The 17001-nt window shown below is 43.9% G+C and overlaps 2 protein-coding genes across 2 annotated transcripts; one reads left to right on the top strand and one right to left on the bottom strand.

Moving 5' to 3' along the window:
- Positions 1-1467: 1467 nt before the first annotated feature.
- LOC6575288 (protease inhibitor carrapatin) lies at positions 1468-2095 on the top strand. Its single transcript, XM_002001265.4, has 2 exons — positions 1468-1637; positions 1695-2095. Exons 1-2 carry the CDS (start codon positions 1505-1507, stop codon positions 1901-1903), a joined length of 342 nt encoding a protein of 113 aa, XP_002001301.2. The 5' UTR covers positions 1468-1504; the 3' UTR covers positions 1904-2095.
- Positions 2096-5093: 2998 nt separating this feature from the next.
- LOC6575287 (ankyrin repeat and SAM domain-containing protein 1A) lies at positions 5094-14300 on the bottom strand. Its single transcript, XM_002001264.4, has 12 exons — positions 13932-14300; positions 10612-11525; positions 10159-10486; positions 9640-10076; positions 9343-9580; positions 8032-9034; positions 7757-7968; positions 7385-7693; positions 7140-7323; positions 6306-6479; positions 6116-6247; positions 5094-6047 (listed from the first exon to the last, which is right to left on the bottom strand). The coding sequence occupies exons 2-12, from the start codon at positions 11507-11509 to the stop codon at positions 5889-5891; spliced, it is 4074 nt and encodes a 1357-aa protein (XP_002001300.1). The 5' UTR covers positions 11510-11525; positions 13932-14300; the 3' UTR covers positions 5094-5888.
- Between the last annotated feature and the right edge of the window lie 2701 nt (positions 14301-17001).

Raw genomic sequence — 17001 nt, 5'->3', positions numbered from 1 at the left:
CGTTGGGTTTATATACTTATCTACTTGCTAGGTAACCACTACAATCTGTGCATATAACCTGCAGGCTTGCTATATGGTATATTTTTACAATATGGTATATGATTGCAACACAAAGATTAAAACAAAGAACATTTATGTATTGTATGTAACTCAGCTTATTGTCAGTATCGCGTAATATTTTATATTTTTTCGCATGAAATAAAAAATCAGCAACTATGCAATTGACTCACAGTGATCTCCTCTATATAGTGTCCACAGGATCTTGACTCTCCGAGATTTCGTCTCCAGATATCCTCCCACTGCAACACTAGTTGATTTATCCATACTCCGTATTTCTATTTTAAATGTGTTCAAATTCTAAAATATTTTCTTCACTTTTCCAGCTCTTATTGTTTTGGTTAAACAAACAAATTTTAGATTTTAATTTTTTTATTTTTTATTTTTTTTTTTTTGTTTTTTCAGAATTTATTTGTGTTTTTTGTCAGCACTTTTGTGCAGCCTTCAAATGACGTTTGCTATAAATATAAATAAACGCCTGATCAATGACACATTGGCAACCGTAAACTGTGATAATGTATTTGACTGCATAATTGGGCTTGGTGGTGGCCCCCGGCCATGGGAGCGTTTGGGGCCCTGTCAGGCGCGTAAGTGGCGCTAAGTGTTTTCTCTTGTTACTTACAAATGCAAATTGCCGAATGACAAAATTCATTTCAATTGCTGCAATTTATTGCATGCGCAGCCGCAGCTCGGCCGTGCTTCCTTTTGACCCAGTTTGTGAGCGCGCGTTGCACTAATACCAGGCATCCTCCTTCAATGGCCAAACTAGTTTCAAGTTATTTAACGCATGCATTGCGTGTGTCAGCAGCCAGCATGAGAGAGTGAGAGAGATAGAGACAGAGAGGGAGAGATATTTTTATACGTATACATGTATGTGTAGTTTGTGTGTATTGGAGTGCTGGCCTTGATCTAGAATTTCGATTTTTCCGATGCTTGCGATTTCGTTTGCGTTATGCGAGACGAGCATGTCCCAATGCTCAGGAGGCTGTGCAACGCGTCGTATGCGCGATGGCATCTGATCTTCGCTCGCGCCGTTGCGTAATCTCGTTTTGTGTACTAAGTACCGGTTTAAACGCACACTGGACCAGTTCACAATACATACATATATTTCGACTCATATGCATCTAAGTATGCAGCAGAGCCAATCCAAGACCTGACTCCGCTGGCGTTGAGTTTGTTTCTGCACTTATAATTTATTGAGAAATTTAATTGAATTCACTTGGCCAACCGGTCGCATAATTTTGGCCCCTGATTACGGATTGAGCAATTCGCATGACGTGTTAAACATTTGGCATTTGATTGTTCTATATATCTTTCGCAAAACAATTGGTTCTATCTTGCATCTTGATGGAAAAACAGTTGTTAGTTCGTCACGTTCCGCACTATAAAGGCAAGTTGATTGATATTTCTAGTTCAGTTTATTCTCTGCATTGAGCTGCCCCACAAAATGAGGTGCCTGACTGCCTTGGCTTTGATTTTGCTACTGGCCGACTTGGTTTTGGGCCAGGACTACGATGATGTTCAAAATAATAACTATAAGTTTAAAGCACGAAAGAGGCATTTTGAAAAAATCAATAAAGGTTCCTGAAATAAACAAATTTCGGATGACATTTGCGTTAACCTTTTGTCTCTTGCAGCCATTTGCTACTCGAAGCCAGACTATGGCAAATGCAAAGGAAATCGACAGCTCTGGTTCTTCAATAAGTACAAGATCAAGTGCGAGAAGTTCACATACTCGAATTGCGGCGGAAATGAAAATCGTTTCTATACCAAAGATGAATGCGATATATTTTGTACTGAAAAGTCCATGGAGTGGCTCAGAAAGGATACCGCCCATGTGGCTTGATTTCCATTCCTCTATTGCAATTAATTTACGCTTCTCATATTCACACATAGCTAATACCACACTTTACTATCTGTCAGAAATTTCCCGAAGTTCATCTGTAATGAAAGATTTTTTAAAGGGAAAAAGTTCAGACAGTTAAATCCGACGAAAATTCCTGGCTGGAACAGCAAAATAAAGCCGATCCAAAAGTAATATAGAATTCATATAAGCAGAAATCAACTTATACAAAATGACGGTCATAGCTAGAGACAAAAGAGTGAAATGTTAGGGACTTTCTGCTGCTATTGTTGATGAGACTTTTTGAGACCTTTTAATAGGGAATCATTATTTCGAGCTAAAATATATAATTGCCATTATATAATCTGTAAATCAGTGATAAGTGTTGGAGAGACGACATTTGAGTGCATATTTGTAAATTTAATCAACAAAACACATTTGCATTTCGAGCAGGGGATAAATAAAGCAGCCTCGCATAGAGAATAACTCTGGCAGTATACTCGTAATCTTCAGCGGATGGAAAATGAAAATGCAATGCATCAACTATTGCATACACAACTGCCAAACGAGAAGACAAGGAAAGAGGGACATATGATTTTGTTGAAAATTGAATTAAAAATAATTGAAATGCAAATATTTGGAATTTTAGGAGTAAGTTGAATATGGAATATACATATTTTGCATTTTCAAAGTAATTGAGTTTGCTTTCGTAGCTAAAAAAGCTGCAAAAGTTTGCATTCCAGTTATAAATGAAAGTTGGAAAAATGTCTTCCCAAAAACCAATGATAGTTAATATCCGATTTTTAATGTCTTCAGAGAAACTGTTAACATTAACACCAACCTACACCTACAGTGTGACACACTCTAAATTTTAGGCGTACTAAAAAGATTATTAAAGGTTTCTTATATGTTATTTCTCTATTTATTTTCTTAGCTAGCAATAAAATGTAAAAAGAATGCAGTCCCCCACAGTCCCCAACTCATAGCAACAAATGCTGTTCAAGTGAATAAAAATGTTTTTGCTTGAAACATTTTGCGCATTTGTTGCGGCAACTAAATTACGAATCGCTAGCGTTTCCAGGCACTCGCCAGAAGCGCGTTTCACTGACAAACGGCGATTTTTGGTACAATTTTTAGCAGGCGTGCAGCAGTGGGCAACAGGCGTTAAACAGCTGCAGAGTGCTTTGCTAATTTACGGCTGCTTTAAATAGACAGCAAGTGTATACACACTCACACACTCACACGCACACAGAGGCACACCAACACACGCGCATATGCGTGTAAGTGAGCAAGGGCTGGGCAAACATTGCGCTGCTTGCTCGCATTCGGAACAGGCGAACAGCTTTCGCAGCAGCGAACGCGCTCTGCATTTGTGTTTGGGCTTTTTGCTTTGTTTGACTGCTGTCGTTGTTGTTGTTGTTTTTATTGCTGCTGCTGCTGCTGCTGCTGTTGCGGCGGCTGTTCTCGCTGTCACAGCGAAAGCTCGTCCGAAAGTTTTACGTGCATGCTTACATACATATACTCAAGTATGTGTGTGTGTGTATGTTTATACACATGTATATATGCGAGTTTATATCTGTTTTCCATTGAATGGCAACAATGGCAATGGCGAAATCGAAGCATAAAGTCACGCAATTTCAATTACAAATAAACGCATAAGCAATGCCAAAGCCAAAGCCAAAGCCGAAGCCGAAGCTGAAGCCAAATGCCAGGCTGGCTGGCAAATTTACTATGGCCAATAATAATGCTTGTAATAATGAAATTGTGATAAGCTGTGCGCCACAAATTGCACGCTAGTAAACGACGCAAGAGACGCGAAATAATTTAAACCGTTAAGCGCTGGTTGCGGCGGCATCAAGCGTCGTCATTCTGGCTAGTATCATCACAGGCCCCCTCTCTTCCTCTCTCATTCACGCTCTACACCTCTCTCGTTCCCTTCCTTGCTATCGTGTTGCCTGGCAACATTTGACGCACGCCGGCAACATATTGCTGGCAACATTAGCGCGTGTGTGCGTGTGCCAGGGAATCACTGGCTGGAAGTCGGAGCTGGAGTAGAAGTCGTTGTCGGGGCAATAGCTCTGCGCTTTGGTGTTTGCCAATTAATATTCGTATGATCAACTGCTTAACGCATTTAGCCTTATAGAAAGAGAGAAAAAAACTAAAAACTAACAACAAAACCGGCTCACGTCCGACCTGTGTAAATGATCTACGTTCTCTGATGCACAGATGCGGCGAATTGATGCTGCCAAGCTGCAATCGTTTAAGCCGCGGCCTGTGGGAAAGTGCGCCTTAATTGAATTTAAGGCCGGCCAGGCCAGGCTAGGCCACTCTACATAGCAAATACAATAAATTAAATGATAAACAGACTGTGCATTCATTTAATTACATACATAATTATGCATTTATTTAGTATGAGTTTGTTGTATAAGGTTTGTCATTAGTTGTACATATGTATGTATGCATGCTGGCTGGCATGCATGTGCGTATTTGCTCAATATTTCAATAATGTTTTTCCTTTTTGTTTTTCTTTTTGCTTTTCGTATGTTTGGTAAACTTGTTTATGCAATTTGACGAAGACAAATCAGGTTTACAGGTATTTTTTGTTATTTTATTTTATTTATTTTTTTTTGGTAAACATGTTATTATTTTATTATTTTTTTTTTGCTATATTTTTTATGCATAGATCGCTATTAAATTTCATTAGTTATGCACTAGGCTGTATGTGTGTATTTGTTTGTATATAGTTCTTCGATTTGGATGTAGTTTATATAAGTGCGAATGCACATTAATTATAGTAGACTTTTTCACATGACTTAATGATTTAATGATTTAATGGATAGGTACTTCTTATGAGCATTCTTGTACCATACAGCAGGCTAACATTTAAAGCATTGCACACATTGAGAAAGATAGAGACTTGAAATTTATATTTTAATAAAATAAAAATTAACTAAAAAGTTCGTGTTTAACAAATGATAACAACAAGGCTTTGCCTTAAATTAATTTCAAATAAAATCAAAGACTAGTTTAAAAACATACATATTTTTTTAAGTTTAAAAATAACAAATAAAAACAAATGCCTCACAAATATTCAAATATAATTTTTTCATTTGTTTCAATTTGAATTTATATTGTTTTAAATTTAATTTTGTTGTATTTTTTAAGCTAATTTGCTTATAACTTGTATGCGCTGTATTTCATTTTGATTAGAGTTTTGTGAATTGATTTAAAAGTATATAACAACGCGCAGTGTCTCATGGGAGTTGTTAATGTATACATATATATTTATGTTTATATATTTATCGCTTGTATATAGCCAATTTGTGTTTTGTTTAATGTATTTTTTGTTTTTTTGGATATGAATTTTTCATTGCTTTTTTAAGCAGTTCGCTGTTTCAATTGTCTTACAGCGTTTAACATCAATAAAATTGTTTATGTGCCAATAGTAGGTTAATAAATTTATACTTTATACTCGTTTCATGGATTAGATAAATAGCTAAAAATTTGCTAAAACTTGAATACACATACGTTTAGTATTTAATGTATATATGTGTGTTTGTGTATATAGTTAAATGCAACTGCCTTTTATATAGATACTTAAAAAGTTGTAAATGCATTCTTGTTTTTGTTTCTGTGTTTGCAGTTTGTCAAATGATGATATTCATGAATATTGTGCGTTCGATTCTCAAATAGTTTAGCTTGAAAAAAGCTGGATCGTTTCTGGAGCATTCAAACATATACATATATGGATTTATATATATTGCATAAAAAATTGTTGTGCCTTTGTAAAAAGTCTTTCTGTTGTTGTTCTCTGCGCAAGGACTAGTTTCAATTCTGATTGGAAAAATTCCAACTAAAGCTTGAACAACGCTCCATAGTTGGTCAGGCAAAATAGTTTGGCGCACAGGCTGCGACTGCGACTGTGAGTGCGATTCGTATTGTTGGCCATAGACTGAGTGGGTTTACGGGCGATGGCCAGCTCCTGGCTCTATTTGCTGCCACCGCCACCGCCACCGCAGTACTCGCCCTGCAGCATGCCATTGTCTAGGAGCAGCGACGGCGTCGTCGCAATGCCATCGCGCAGTGCCAGCTGATAGGCCACCTCGAAGGCCTGGCCCAGCGTCAGTATGATCTCGCTGGCCAGATCCTATAATGGAAAGACATTTATACATATACCGCGAGATGGGATGAGAGTTCATTATGTGTAGTACTTACTGTGCTTTGCACTAGAAACACATGACAATAGTGCATGTCCTGCTCCTTGGTGATGTAGGCAAAGTGCCGCAAATCCTCCGAATCCTGGCAGGCGCAATTGATGTTCTGTATCTCATGCTCGCAAATGACACGCTGTAAGCATCAATTGGACTAGTAAGTAGCTCTTCTATTCACCATTCCCCACACCTACCCTGCTGGCCACGTCTATGAACTCCACGCCCCGGTGGCAAATGGCCAGGGACAGCGGCGCCCCCTGTTTGTGCACCTCTTTGTTCGCCTGATCGCCGGAGGCCTTCAGCTTCTGTATTGATTTCTTTGTGGACTCTGTGCCACGCAGTTCTTTCACAACCGTTGAGCCTAGGTACTGGGGTGAGCATAGAATGATGGAAATTAGTATGAAATAAAACAATTCAATTGGCTGTTATCGACTAGGAAATACTCGTTCGGTGTTCTATTAAAGCTGATATTTTCCAAAGATCTACAAGTTATAGTATGTTTATCTAGAAATGTTTTGTCTTCTCTGAGTGTAGAAATATATAAGATGATAATCGGGGGATTATTAGAGATTTCTTACTCCCTAACAGACATCAAATCTTTTTTTCATCTGTAGAGAAGGTAGGCTATAATTTATCTAAAAGATTTTATTTTTCAATCTTGCAAGCTGAGACTGAAATTTTTGTATTATTCCCAATTTAGACAAATTCAAAGTAGACTCAATGTAATGATTATAATGGTTAATGTTCAATTTCGAGCTGTATTATTTTATATCCTCTTTTGAGTTTGATTGACTATTTGACTATTAATAGTACTCTCAAGTTCATATATTACTTTGACTTAGTAGTGGACTCGGGAGTTAGTAAATTCTCTTTTAAGTGTCTAATCTAATAAAGCACCAAATGGGGTAACTTCATTTAAATCACACAAAGAAACAGCAATACGAATATACCAATTTCACTTTGGAAGCATAAACTCACAACCGCAAGGAGTATTATGAAATTATATATTGAGTTCAGCGTACACTCACCTGGACCTCGTATTTGATGTGCTCGTTAAGAAGAGTTTGTGCCGAGTGGCGCCACTGGGTGGTGCGCATGTTGGCGGGCAGTCCCAGCAGCAGCTCGGAGGGTGCGCGTATCTGAAGTGGAGCCGTAGATGGGTCAGCTTCAATAGTTTTGAGTGCCGGCGGTGCAGGCGGCGGTGGTGCGGGACTGCAAAATATTTCATTGAATTAAGTAAATCAAATCTGGATATTCATACTATATAATCTACCGATTCTTGCGATAGCCCGTTATGGAATTCCGATGCGGCAGTGCAATCGTGGTTGGCTGCGTGGTGCCGGTGGTGGCCGCTGTGGTTGTGCCGGCCAAGGCTTCCTTGTTTCCGTTCGTTGTCATTTTGTTGGTTTCGTTGTTCTCGGCCAGCGGCGTCTTCTGTGACTTCGACTCACGCATTTGCCGGATGAAGGCCAACGATTGCAGAATGCGCCGGCGATGGCCCAGCTTGTTGATCTCGAGCACAGTTTGCAGCTCCACGTCCCAGACACCGCAGACGCTATCGATTGTGTTGTACAGGTGCTTGCTGGCAATGCAAGGCAGTAAATATTATTATACTAGTTCAGCAGGGAGAGATTCGCGTACTCACTTGAAGATCTCCAGGTATTCGGGCAGCGCGATGCTGTGCAGCCACTGCTGCAGCGTGGTCACGCCCGGCTGCTTGTTCTCCTGCTGCGTCTTGAGGGGCACCTGGGGCAGAAACTCCGCCGGCGGCAGGGTCTCCACAAAGCGCAGCAGCTTGGCCGCATCCCGCTCTGGGATGTGCAGCAGCGGTATATCCGGCTCCTCGAACACATTGCGCTAGAATGGAGAAGGCATCGACATGGTGGATCAATTGGAATCACTAGATCACTTCGAGCTTACCACAAACTTGTAGTTATCGTAGCCATTTTCGAAGAGTATGCGCTCCAGGTGCAACAGGCCCGCATTGCGCAGCCTCAGGGCCAGCTCGCGGCGCTCCGGCAGCACCTCGAGATCCTCAAAGTCCAGCTCGATGTCGTGGGTGGGCGTTATGTTCGTGTTGAGTATGCCGCTGCCGAAGTTCTCAATGATCTCGGAGATCTTCTTGCGCGCCTCCTCCGCATTGAAGGGGCTCAGCAGATTCAGCGAGTTGCGCGCTATCGAGTGACCGCTGCCAGGAGACTTTGCCGGCGACTTGGCTGGCGACTTGACGGGCGATTTGCCAGCTGATTTGGTGGGCGACTTGTCGGGCTTGTGCGTCGATAAATTCTCGGTCTCGTTATTGCCATTCGTTTCCAGCTTCACTTCGGCACTTTGCTGGGTGGGCGTGGTCGGTGGCTTCACGAACTTGCGCTCTGGAACCTGCGGCTTGGTTGGGATCGGCGGGCGCACACGTGGCGGCGGCACCTGTTGGGTTTGCACCTTGACCTCCTGCTGCTCCTTGTGCTCCTTTTGGGATGCGCCTTTGAGTAGGCCGGCAAAGGGCACATCGCTCACAAACTCCTCCACGTAGTCCGTGGTGGAGTGCGAGAGGCTGTGATCCGAGCACGAAATGCTCGAGCTGAGCGAGCCCGACGACGGAGCCGGACAGCGCGGCACCACCGTCACCGTATCATCGTAATCGTAGCCCGGCGTGCTCAGCGTCGGCAGCAGCTTCGACGGCGACGAGCCCGTCTCGATCATTAGCTGCTGCGCCGCTTGCAACTGCAGCAGCGCCGATCGCCGCTTGTACTCCTGGCTCAGTGGACGGATGCGCTCGTGTATGGTGCGCTCGGCCTGGCTAGAGCTGGGTGGCGGATGATCCGGCGTCGGAGGCTGCTTGTAGTGCGTGGGACTGCTCGGAATTTGCTGCTTCGCATCGCAGTTCTGCTCAGCGTCTTCCGTCTTATCGGCTACATTTATAGAGCTGTTGCAGGGGGCAAAGAAGGAAGAGAAAACATTTATTACATTTGTCTAATCAAAAAAAGTAAAGAGAATACATCTAAGAATCATATAGGAATAAATTATTTTCCAAAACAGGAATTTAGATTTAGATGAAGGAAAAGAAGAAAATGAACGAAGGGTATCCATCTATACTAGAAAAAGTCTTTGACTATTGACGCTTGCTAGGTCACCTGCTTTTGAGTCAAGGAAAGGAAATAGACCAGTTGTCAAACTGAAGATTAAAAATCCTAGGCATAATCTTAAGATTCACCCCAAGTCTGGTCCACTCACCAGCTGTTGCGGTTCCGTTTGAGTTTGCGGTTAGGATTGTACGATTTGAGGGTGGCACTCTCGCAGCTCTTGAGCAGTTCCTTGGAGAGTTTGGTCGAGGCGCTGCGCTGCGCCGGAATGGGTCGCTTCATGGAGTTGGTGGCATGAGCAGCGGGAGCTGGCGACTCTCCGCTGGAATTTGGCACACTTGTCTCGCTATTCAGCTCCGAGCTGCTGCACTGACGATCCAGCATGTCATCTGGGCAGATATGAAAATGAATATTACTTGTAGTCTATATTAGTTAGTGGGTCACTCACTGCTGGAGCTGAGGCTCATGCTGCCGTCCACGGCGGAGCGCGTGCTCTGCCTGGCGCTAGCGTAGAGGCGGTCGTTGCGCTGCCGCTCGCGCAGCTGCGTCTCATCGAAGCTCATGCCGCCGACGCTGCCGTGGCTCTGATGCGAGTAGGGACTCTCGCTGGCGGGCGGGCGTCGGCGTCCGGCCGCTATCGGCTGCCCCTGGCCCTGGCTGGATGGCGAGCTGTAGCCGAACTGCTGGCCCGGGCCGGCGTGCGTGGGCGAGACAGAGAGATTGCGACGCGGCGGCTTCTTGGGCGGCCCGCTGGGCGCGAATGTGCTCATCACAATGGGCTGAGCGCCGCCGCCGGTGGAGCAGCGCGAGCGGGGCGACACGGATGCCGGCTCAAAGCTGCTCAGCGACGAAGAGGGACTGACACTAAAGCCGCCGCCCATATCGCTGGAGAGAGAGAGAGAGTAAGAGAGAGATAGAGAGAGGGAGAGTTTAGTATGCTATAGCTCCACTCGGATTGGCAACTCACTTTTGTATGTGCAGCGGCGAGTGCGCGTTGAGATCCTGATAGAACCTGTCCTCGGGCTGGAGAGCGCTGTCCAGGGATTTGCCGCCGTTGTAGGGCCCGCCATTGCCGGCGCTGAGCCGCTGCTTGCTGTAGCCGGACTGCTGCATGGAGTGCGAGTGGTTCAGCAAGTGGTTGTTCGAGTTGAAGTGATAGTGGTTGTGGCTGTTGTGCTGCTGTGGCTGTGGCTGTGGCTGCTTCGAGCTCTGGCCACGCCCAGTTGTGTGGGAGCCGGCGTGCTGGCGGTAGATAACCTCGTCCGCCTCATCTGTGTCCATTTGGTGGCGAAAGTCTGGCCGGAGGGCAAAGAGTGACGGGATTAAGTTCATTTATCTGCCTGAGTGCTTATCGCATTTGCAAATTGATGTCATTGACATAATTGCATATATGCATATGGGCTATATTACGTATACGTACTGTTAATCACTGCAATGATGTGCTTGGTCACATGCGGTGGAAATTCACGCAGTATATCCAGCGCAGTGCGGCCCTCGCTGTCCGTGGCCGACAGATCGATGCCCGCCCGCAGCAGAGTGCGCACCACGCTCTCCTTGCCGCACAGCGCCGCCTCATGCAGCGCCGTGCCCGAGGGCGTCAATAGGTTCACACAGACGCCCGCAGCCAGGAGGACATCGACCACGCTCTTGTGGCCATTGCGACTGGCTAGATGGAGGCAGGTGTGCGGAAAGATGGGACGTGCGGGCGATGAGGGTGACTCGCCACCCGCTACTGCTCCACCTCCGCCTGCTCTACCGCTCTCCACTGCCGCTGTGCTGAGATGTGAAATCAGTTCGGGATGCGCTCGGATGAGCATCTGCACGGCCTGCAGGCGTCCGTATTGGGCGGCCAGATCCAGCGGCGTCTCGCCCCGCGAGTTGCGCATATTGGGATCCGCGTCGTGTGCGAGCAGCAGCGCCAGGGCGCCCGTGTGTCCGTGCTGGGCGGCACAGTGCAGCGGCGTCTCCTGCTCAATGGTCTGCAGATTGGCGTTAGCCGGCCGATACGGCTGCGTCAGCAATAGCCGCACGATGTCCGTCTCCCCGGCCCAGGCGGCCAAGTGCAGCGGCGACGATCCACGCGAATCGGGCAGATTGGTCGACGCCTCATGGGCCAGCAGGAGTCGGACGATGTCCTCGTGGCCATTGAGGCAGGCATGATGCAGCGCCGAGTAGCCGCCGCTGTCCTGCACATTGACACCGGTGCGGCGCAGGCTGGCTAAGGGCCCGGCGCGCTTGCCCTTCTGGGCGAGCACCTTTTCGATGTGGCTGATGTTGCCGTTGCGTGCCGCCTCGAGGAACTCCTGATCCTTGCCCATGCTGACGCGTGTCTGCCTGCAATTTAATGGCCATTAATGGATGTGCTTAATCGCATTCACAATCTGCGCCGAGTTGATTTACTGCAAACGAATTATGACTGTCAAGTGTGCTTCATTAAAACGCTGCAGGCTTTGCGGCTCTTTGGCTTTTTAGCTTTTTGGCTTTTAGCACGGGTCGCCTTTTAGCTCTAATGACTTTCGCATTCAGCCCAACCCCACGACTGTCTAAGGACTGCCATTACATAAAATAATATAGCACAATAAGAGATGAAGCACTCTTGTGTGTGTGTGTGTGTGTGTGTGTGTAGGTGTGCGCCCCCAGAGCCTGCCAGCCTCACGGCTGATGAAGTGCTTTCCAGCCGTTGAAATATCTTTGAGTATCTTTGATACGTGCCCTTAAGGGCGTTTACAGTGGATCACATACCCAAATGTTATTCGAATATTTCTTGAGCTCTATTCGAGCTGCATAATGTGCACATGGCTTGAGCTAATCAATTTTGCAATGGATTTAAAAAACGAGACAGAGCGAGACCAAGTTAAAGCGACGAGTGGGGAAATGGCTATATAATAAAAATGGTTTTAGACGCTGTGTTGGCTTTAGTCTGCTTTTTGCTTGCCATTATGTGCAGAATAATAATAAATATAAATAATATAATACTAATTATAGTTGGCTTGGCTTTGCTGACAGCGCTCAAGCCTAAGGCTGTAATTTGGTATGAGACTTTTCCGGGTCTTACTTAATAATGGTTGCTATATACACTAGCTTTGCTCTACTTTGAGACACAATTGAGTGAATTCATGCTCAAATTGAATTATTTTGCAACACTACACACCATAAATTATACAGTCAGAATTTTGCAGATTTATCAAACAAATATTTCGATAAGCACAAGAAAAGTTTATAAACAATCAAATGGCAAATCTCTTACAATATTTTCACATTCAAATAGCTCAAATAACCGATGATATATGGCTATACAAAATAGTATCACTCTTGTTTGGTCACCCTATAACGGCCAGCTTTGGCTTGTGCTTCTGTTCACAAATATAATGTTTACCGTTTCGTAGCCTTGTTCGTAGTATTCAAGCACACTTTCTAATTTAACTATTTAATACTTTGCATTGGCTTAACATTAATAACTTTACATAGGCAATTCTAACAATAGAGAAATTCGTTTGTAAAATTTTGTATGAAAAAAAGTGAGAGTCGTTAATGTTGGCTGATTAAAAATCGTCGTCGATTTATGTATATACATATATGTTTATGAAATTTTGTTGAACTTGTGTGAAATTTCAGCCATTGTACTCAGTCCGTCTGTGTGTTCGTCTGTCGCTTAAAATCGCTCTATGGGGAGACAGAAATTGAAAGCGCGCTGCCTGTTCGTCTGTCACAGCGGCTTCAATGCGATAAATACGACGCTGCAACAGATAATCACCTGCTTACACACGCGTTGTCACACACACACACACACACTCACACACACATGTGCTTTTATTATGCTACTATAGAATTCAACTCAAGGTAGGTTAGGCACGTCCTGGCGCCAGCAGGAGCGGGGAGAGCGGAGAGAGAGGAAAGATGCAGAGAGAGTTAAGCGTGCGCGAGAGAGCTTTCGCATGTGTGTAACTCCAGAGAGAGAGAGAGGGAGACAGAGACAGAGAGAGGGAGTGGGCGAGGGCGAGCGAGTGTGTGTATTCCTGCTCGGCCTTTGACTGGGCTACTGCCGCGCCCACCAACTAATGGGCGGGCTACGCCTCCCACTTACAACTCCATACGCAACGTTTGCTTATTTATTTATTTTTCCCGTTTTTCTTAGCCTTTCGAGAAACTGCGAGGCGTGTGCCATGTGTCATGGGGCTGAGGGGGAGTCCACGCTAGTCCAACGGAAATTGAAGTCCATTATAGGCGAGTTGACACTGTCAGAGGAGTAGCAGCAGCAGCAGCAGCAGCAGCAGTGGGAGTAGTGGGAGCGCTGTCAATTGGCTTAGCTTATGAATTTATAGTGCGCTGCCATAATTGGGTCAAAGGATATTGACCTGATATGAGGCACTTGGCAAATGGCCAGACAGCGCATTGTGTGTGCATATGGGAAAATCGGCTCCATTAGGCAGACGACAGTTAGTCTGGAACACATTTCCTGTTTCCCTAGTCAACAATTTGTGTTCAATTCGAGCTGCGGGAAAACTGAGAGAGAAAAAAAACACGCACAGTCAAAGCTGCGCTTGCTGCTGCTGCGGCTGCTGCTGCTGCACTCGAAAGGCGTGTACTTCCATATACACACACGCACATCCACTCAAGCACTTGACTACTATGCGTATATATACACACACACGAGCACGCACACTCCCACACACACACACTCACACACACATTTATGGCTACTTCACAGATACATTTTCTGACTGCAATTCGTTTAGCTACCTTTTGCGATTAGTTTATTCGTCTGTGTACACTATATACACGTGTATGTATGTGTGTGTCTTCTAGTGGTTGTTGTTGTCTTCTCGTATGTCTGCTGGGATGTGTGTAACTTTTCACTTCCGTTCGCTGGGCTGTGCACGTCTTCTTCAATTTAATAAATTTCATTTGATTGGCTTGCCGCGCCGTCTGCGTCTCCAGCACATTTCCATTTACGAAATGAGTTTGCAACGCCCGCGTTTCGCTCCGACCGCGCACACAGACGACACTGATGAGACTCTGACGGACGACTCTGACGACTCGGCCAGGCCAGGCGCTGTTGGTGACTCTGACTCTGTGACTGCGACTGCGACTGTGACTGTGACGCTGTCAGCGAGTGTCTGGGTCTGGGTTCCGTAAGAATTTCTGTTACACTTTTCACACATAGCACGGAGAGCATGCTCCACGCTCCGTACTCCGTGCTCCGTGTTCCACGCTCTTTGACTCCATGCGCCGTGCACTTTGGCTCTTGTGCAACGTACGCGCTGTCGCATCTGTATCTGTATCTGTATTTGTATCTGTATCTGTATCTGCTGAGCAGCAATGAAAGTTGTTGTATACAATACAGCACAATAAGTTTAGATATGCTCAGCGCTTTCACTTGATTGTTTTGGCTCTGCTGCCGTCACAGTCGCCGCTCTATGCGGGCCAAAGAGCGGCAGAGAGCCAGAGAGAGAGAGAATGAGAGACAGTGCTCTCTCTGCGTTGAGAATATATCATTCGTTTCTGTTTATTTACACGATAGTAGGCATTTGTTTACGTATTTTGTTGTGCTAAACTGACAGACACCACAGTCAATCAAAGCGACAAATAGAAAGAGAGAGGGACAGAGAGGCACTGCCAGAACGAGAGAGCGTGGGAGCGTGAGCATGGGAGAGAGTGAGAGTTGCAACTGTTGTAAAAATAGTATCAACTTGTTTCACTTTGTTGTCATCATGAATAAAGAATGTGGCAAGCGGAACGCATCGGTTGCCACATAAATGCATTCTATAGATATATGTATATCTATATATATATGATCATTAATCTAGCTGAATCATCACATGTCTCATAAATATAAAAATAAATTCCTGTAATCCCTCATTAATGATCAAATAGCTACAACAATTGGAGCATATAAAAGCCTGCAGAATATTAACTTCAAATTTGTTTATAAATATTGTGTAATGCAACCATACATCTGAGTTTATTAAATGAAAAAAAAAAAAAAAAAAAAATCAGAGAATATCTGAGTTTACCAATTAAATGTCTAATGCACAAATATAAATTAAACCGAATAATTCCTAAAATGTTAGGATTCAAATAAAATATACACTGACACTAAAAATTTATATATGTATATAATTAAATTTGCAAATGTTTGTAGAACTTTTAATAAACATTCAGTATAATTTAGTCATGCATTTATTTAATTTATTAATACTATTTCTTATAATATATTATTAATATTGTACTTAGTTTCATTCAATTCAACTATTAATATTAGCTCCAAAAAAAAAAAAAAAACTGATATATGTTGTTAGTAATATTTTTTATATGCCTTCTTTTTATATACATAAATATATATATTTTTATATTAAAAAATTATTATTAAATATTTAAGTTTTCTATAATAAACTTATAATAAAATTTATTTCTTTTTTTCAAGATTTTATTTTAGATTACCCAAATATTATTAGCGCTTACTCACAGAAATTAGTCCAGATATTTCCTGTGAATAAATACATAAAATATTTGATTTTAATTAATTTTTCATCTATATATGTACATATATGTCTTATTTAATAATAACTTTTTAATTCAATCAAAATAATGATTGTATTAGAAAATAATTCTATTAAAAAAAAAAAAAAAAAAAAAAATTATAGTTAGGATTTTAAATATTTACGTTTATAAACATTGCTCAATCTGCTTTAAGTGATGAGCTTGAATTCGTTATCAATGCGCGCGCACGCTCTCACCCGCACTCAATCAATTCACACACTCTCTCTCTCTCACACACGCCCTCTCTTGTGCTCTCGCTGTGCTTATTAGACATGCGTCGCACAGCCAAGTGAGCAAGAGCTTTCTTATCAATTTACTGCCTGGGGCTTTGTTGTTGTTTAGCTTTGTGCGCGTATATGTGTGTGCGTGTGTGTGTGTGGTGGGCGTGCGAAGCTTTTGAACAGCTGTTCGATAAGAGACGCTAGTTAACCCTTCGATGGCCCTCCAAATGGCCATTGTGCAAATGTATTGGACATGAATAATAGCTCGCTCGACTGCGAATGTGACTCAGTTGTGGCGTTGTTTGACCAGCGCAACACTGTGGGCGGACACACACGGCGTTGTTGTTGTTGTTACTGTTGTTGTTGTGGCATTGCCACGCGTACACAAACAAAATCGACGGATGACGGCGAAACATAGCAAAACAGACAAACGACTAACACCTACGAGCGCGACCCACCATGCGGTGGGTATCCAAATACGAGTGCCACAAATGCCACAAATATGTGTAATTGACTTGAAAATGCGGCAAGCAAATCAATCCCGCAGCACGGACTCTGGCTACAGCTTGCAGTCCGCCGCCCGAACCGACCTCAAGTGCACGGCGTGAACTCATTCTCATTCCGCGGCCAGCGCTGTGTGATTGATGAATGTTGCATATTTTGGACGCAGCGGGACGTCGCGTCGCGTCGCCTGCCGCTGGCTGCCTCCATTGTGTGGCATTAATGAGACATTGGCCATTTGTTTGACCGGACGACCGCCCGCCCATTGCCCATTACCCGTTGCCCATTGACCATTGCACTCAACTCAATGACGTTTCAACGTTTTAATATGCTGCGCTCGACTGCTAATTGCCAATCGCTGGCATTTTTGCATTTGCACAAATCGCTGAGATCGTTAAATTTTATAGAAATTGTAACACATGGGCTTGACGCTCGGTTACCTGCAGATTCATGTCTATTCGTGTAGCTGGATGCAGCTTAGAGCCAAAGCTAAAGCCACAGCTAGCGGTTCTCTTTATTACCATAAATAATTGTCAAAGGCAGCTGAA

This window comes from Drosophila mojavensis, unplaced genomic scaffold (genome assembly GCF_018153725.1).
Source record: "Drosophila mojavensis isolate 15081-1352.22 unplaced genomic scaffold, ASM1815372v1 contig_231, whole genome shotgun sequence".
Taxonomy (NCBI): domain Eukaryota; kingdom Metazoa; phylum Arthropoda; class Insecta; order Diptera; family Drosophilidae; genus Drosophila; species Drosophila mojavensis.
The sequence above is the reverse complement of the archived record's forward strand: the minus strand, read 5'-3'. Positions and strand labels throughout refer to the sequence as shown.

Bases quoted from the DNA above. Each gene is read 5' to 3' on its own strand.
- LOC6575288 (XM_002001265.4), top strand. From the start codon at position 1,505: ATGAGGTGCCTGACTGCCTTGGCTTTGATTTTGCTACTGGCCGACTTG. The intron at 1,638-1,694 runs GTTCCTGAAATA...TGTCTCTTGCAG, and splicing joins TTTTGAAAAAATCAATAAAG to CCATTTGCTACTCGAAGCCA.
- LOC6575287 (XM_002001264.4), bottom strand. From the start codon at position 11,509: ATGGGCAAGGATCAGGAGTTCCTCGAGGCGGCACGCAACGGCAACATC. The intron at 6,480-7,139 runs GTGAGTGTACGC...TGCTCACCCCAG, and splicing joins ACATCAAATACGAGGTCCAG to TACCTAGGCTCAACGGTTGT. The intron at 6,048-6,115 runs GTAAGTACTACA...TTTCCATTATAG, and splicing joins TGTTTCTAGTGCAAAGCACA to GATCTGGCCAGCGAGATCAT.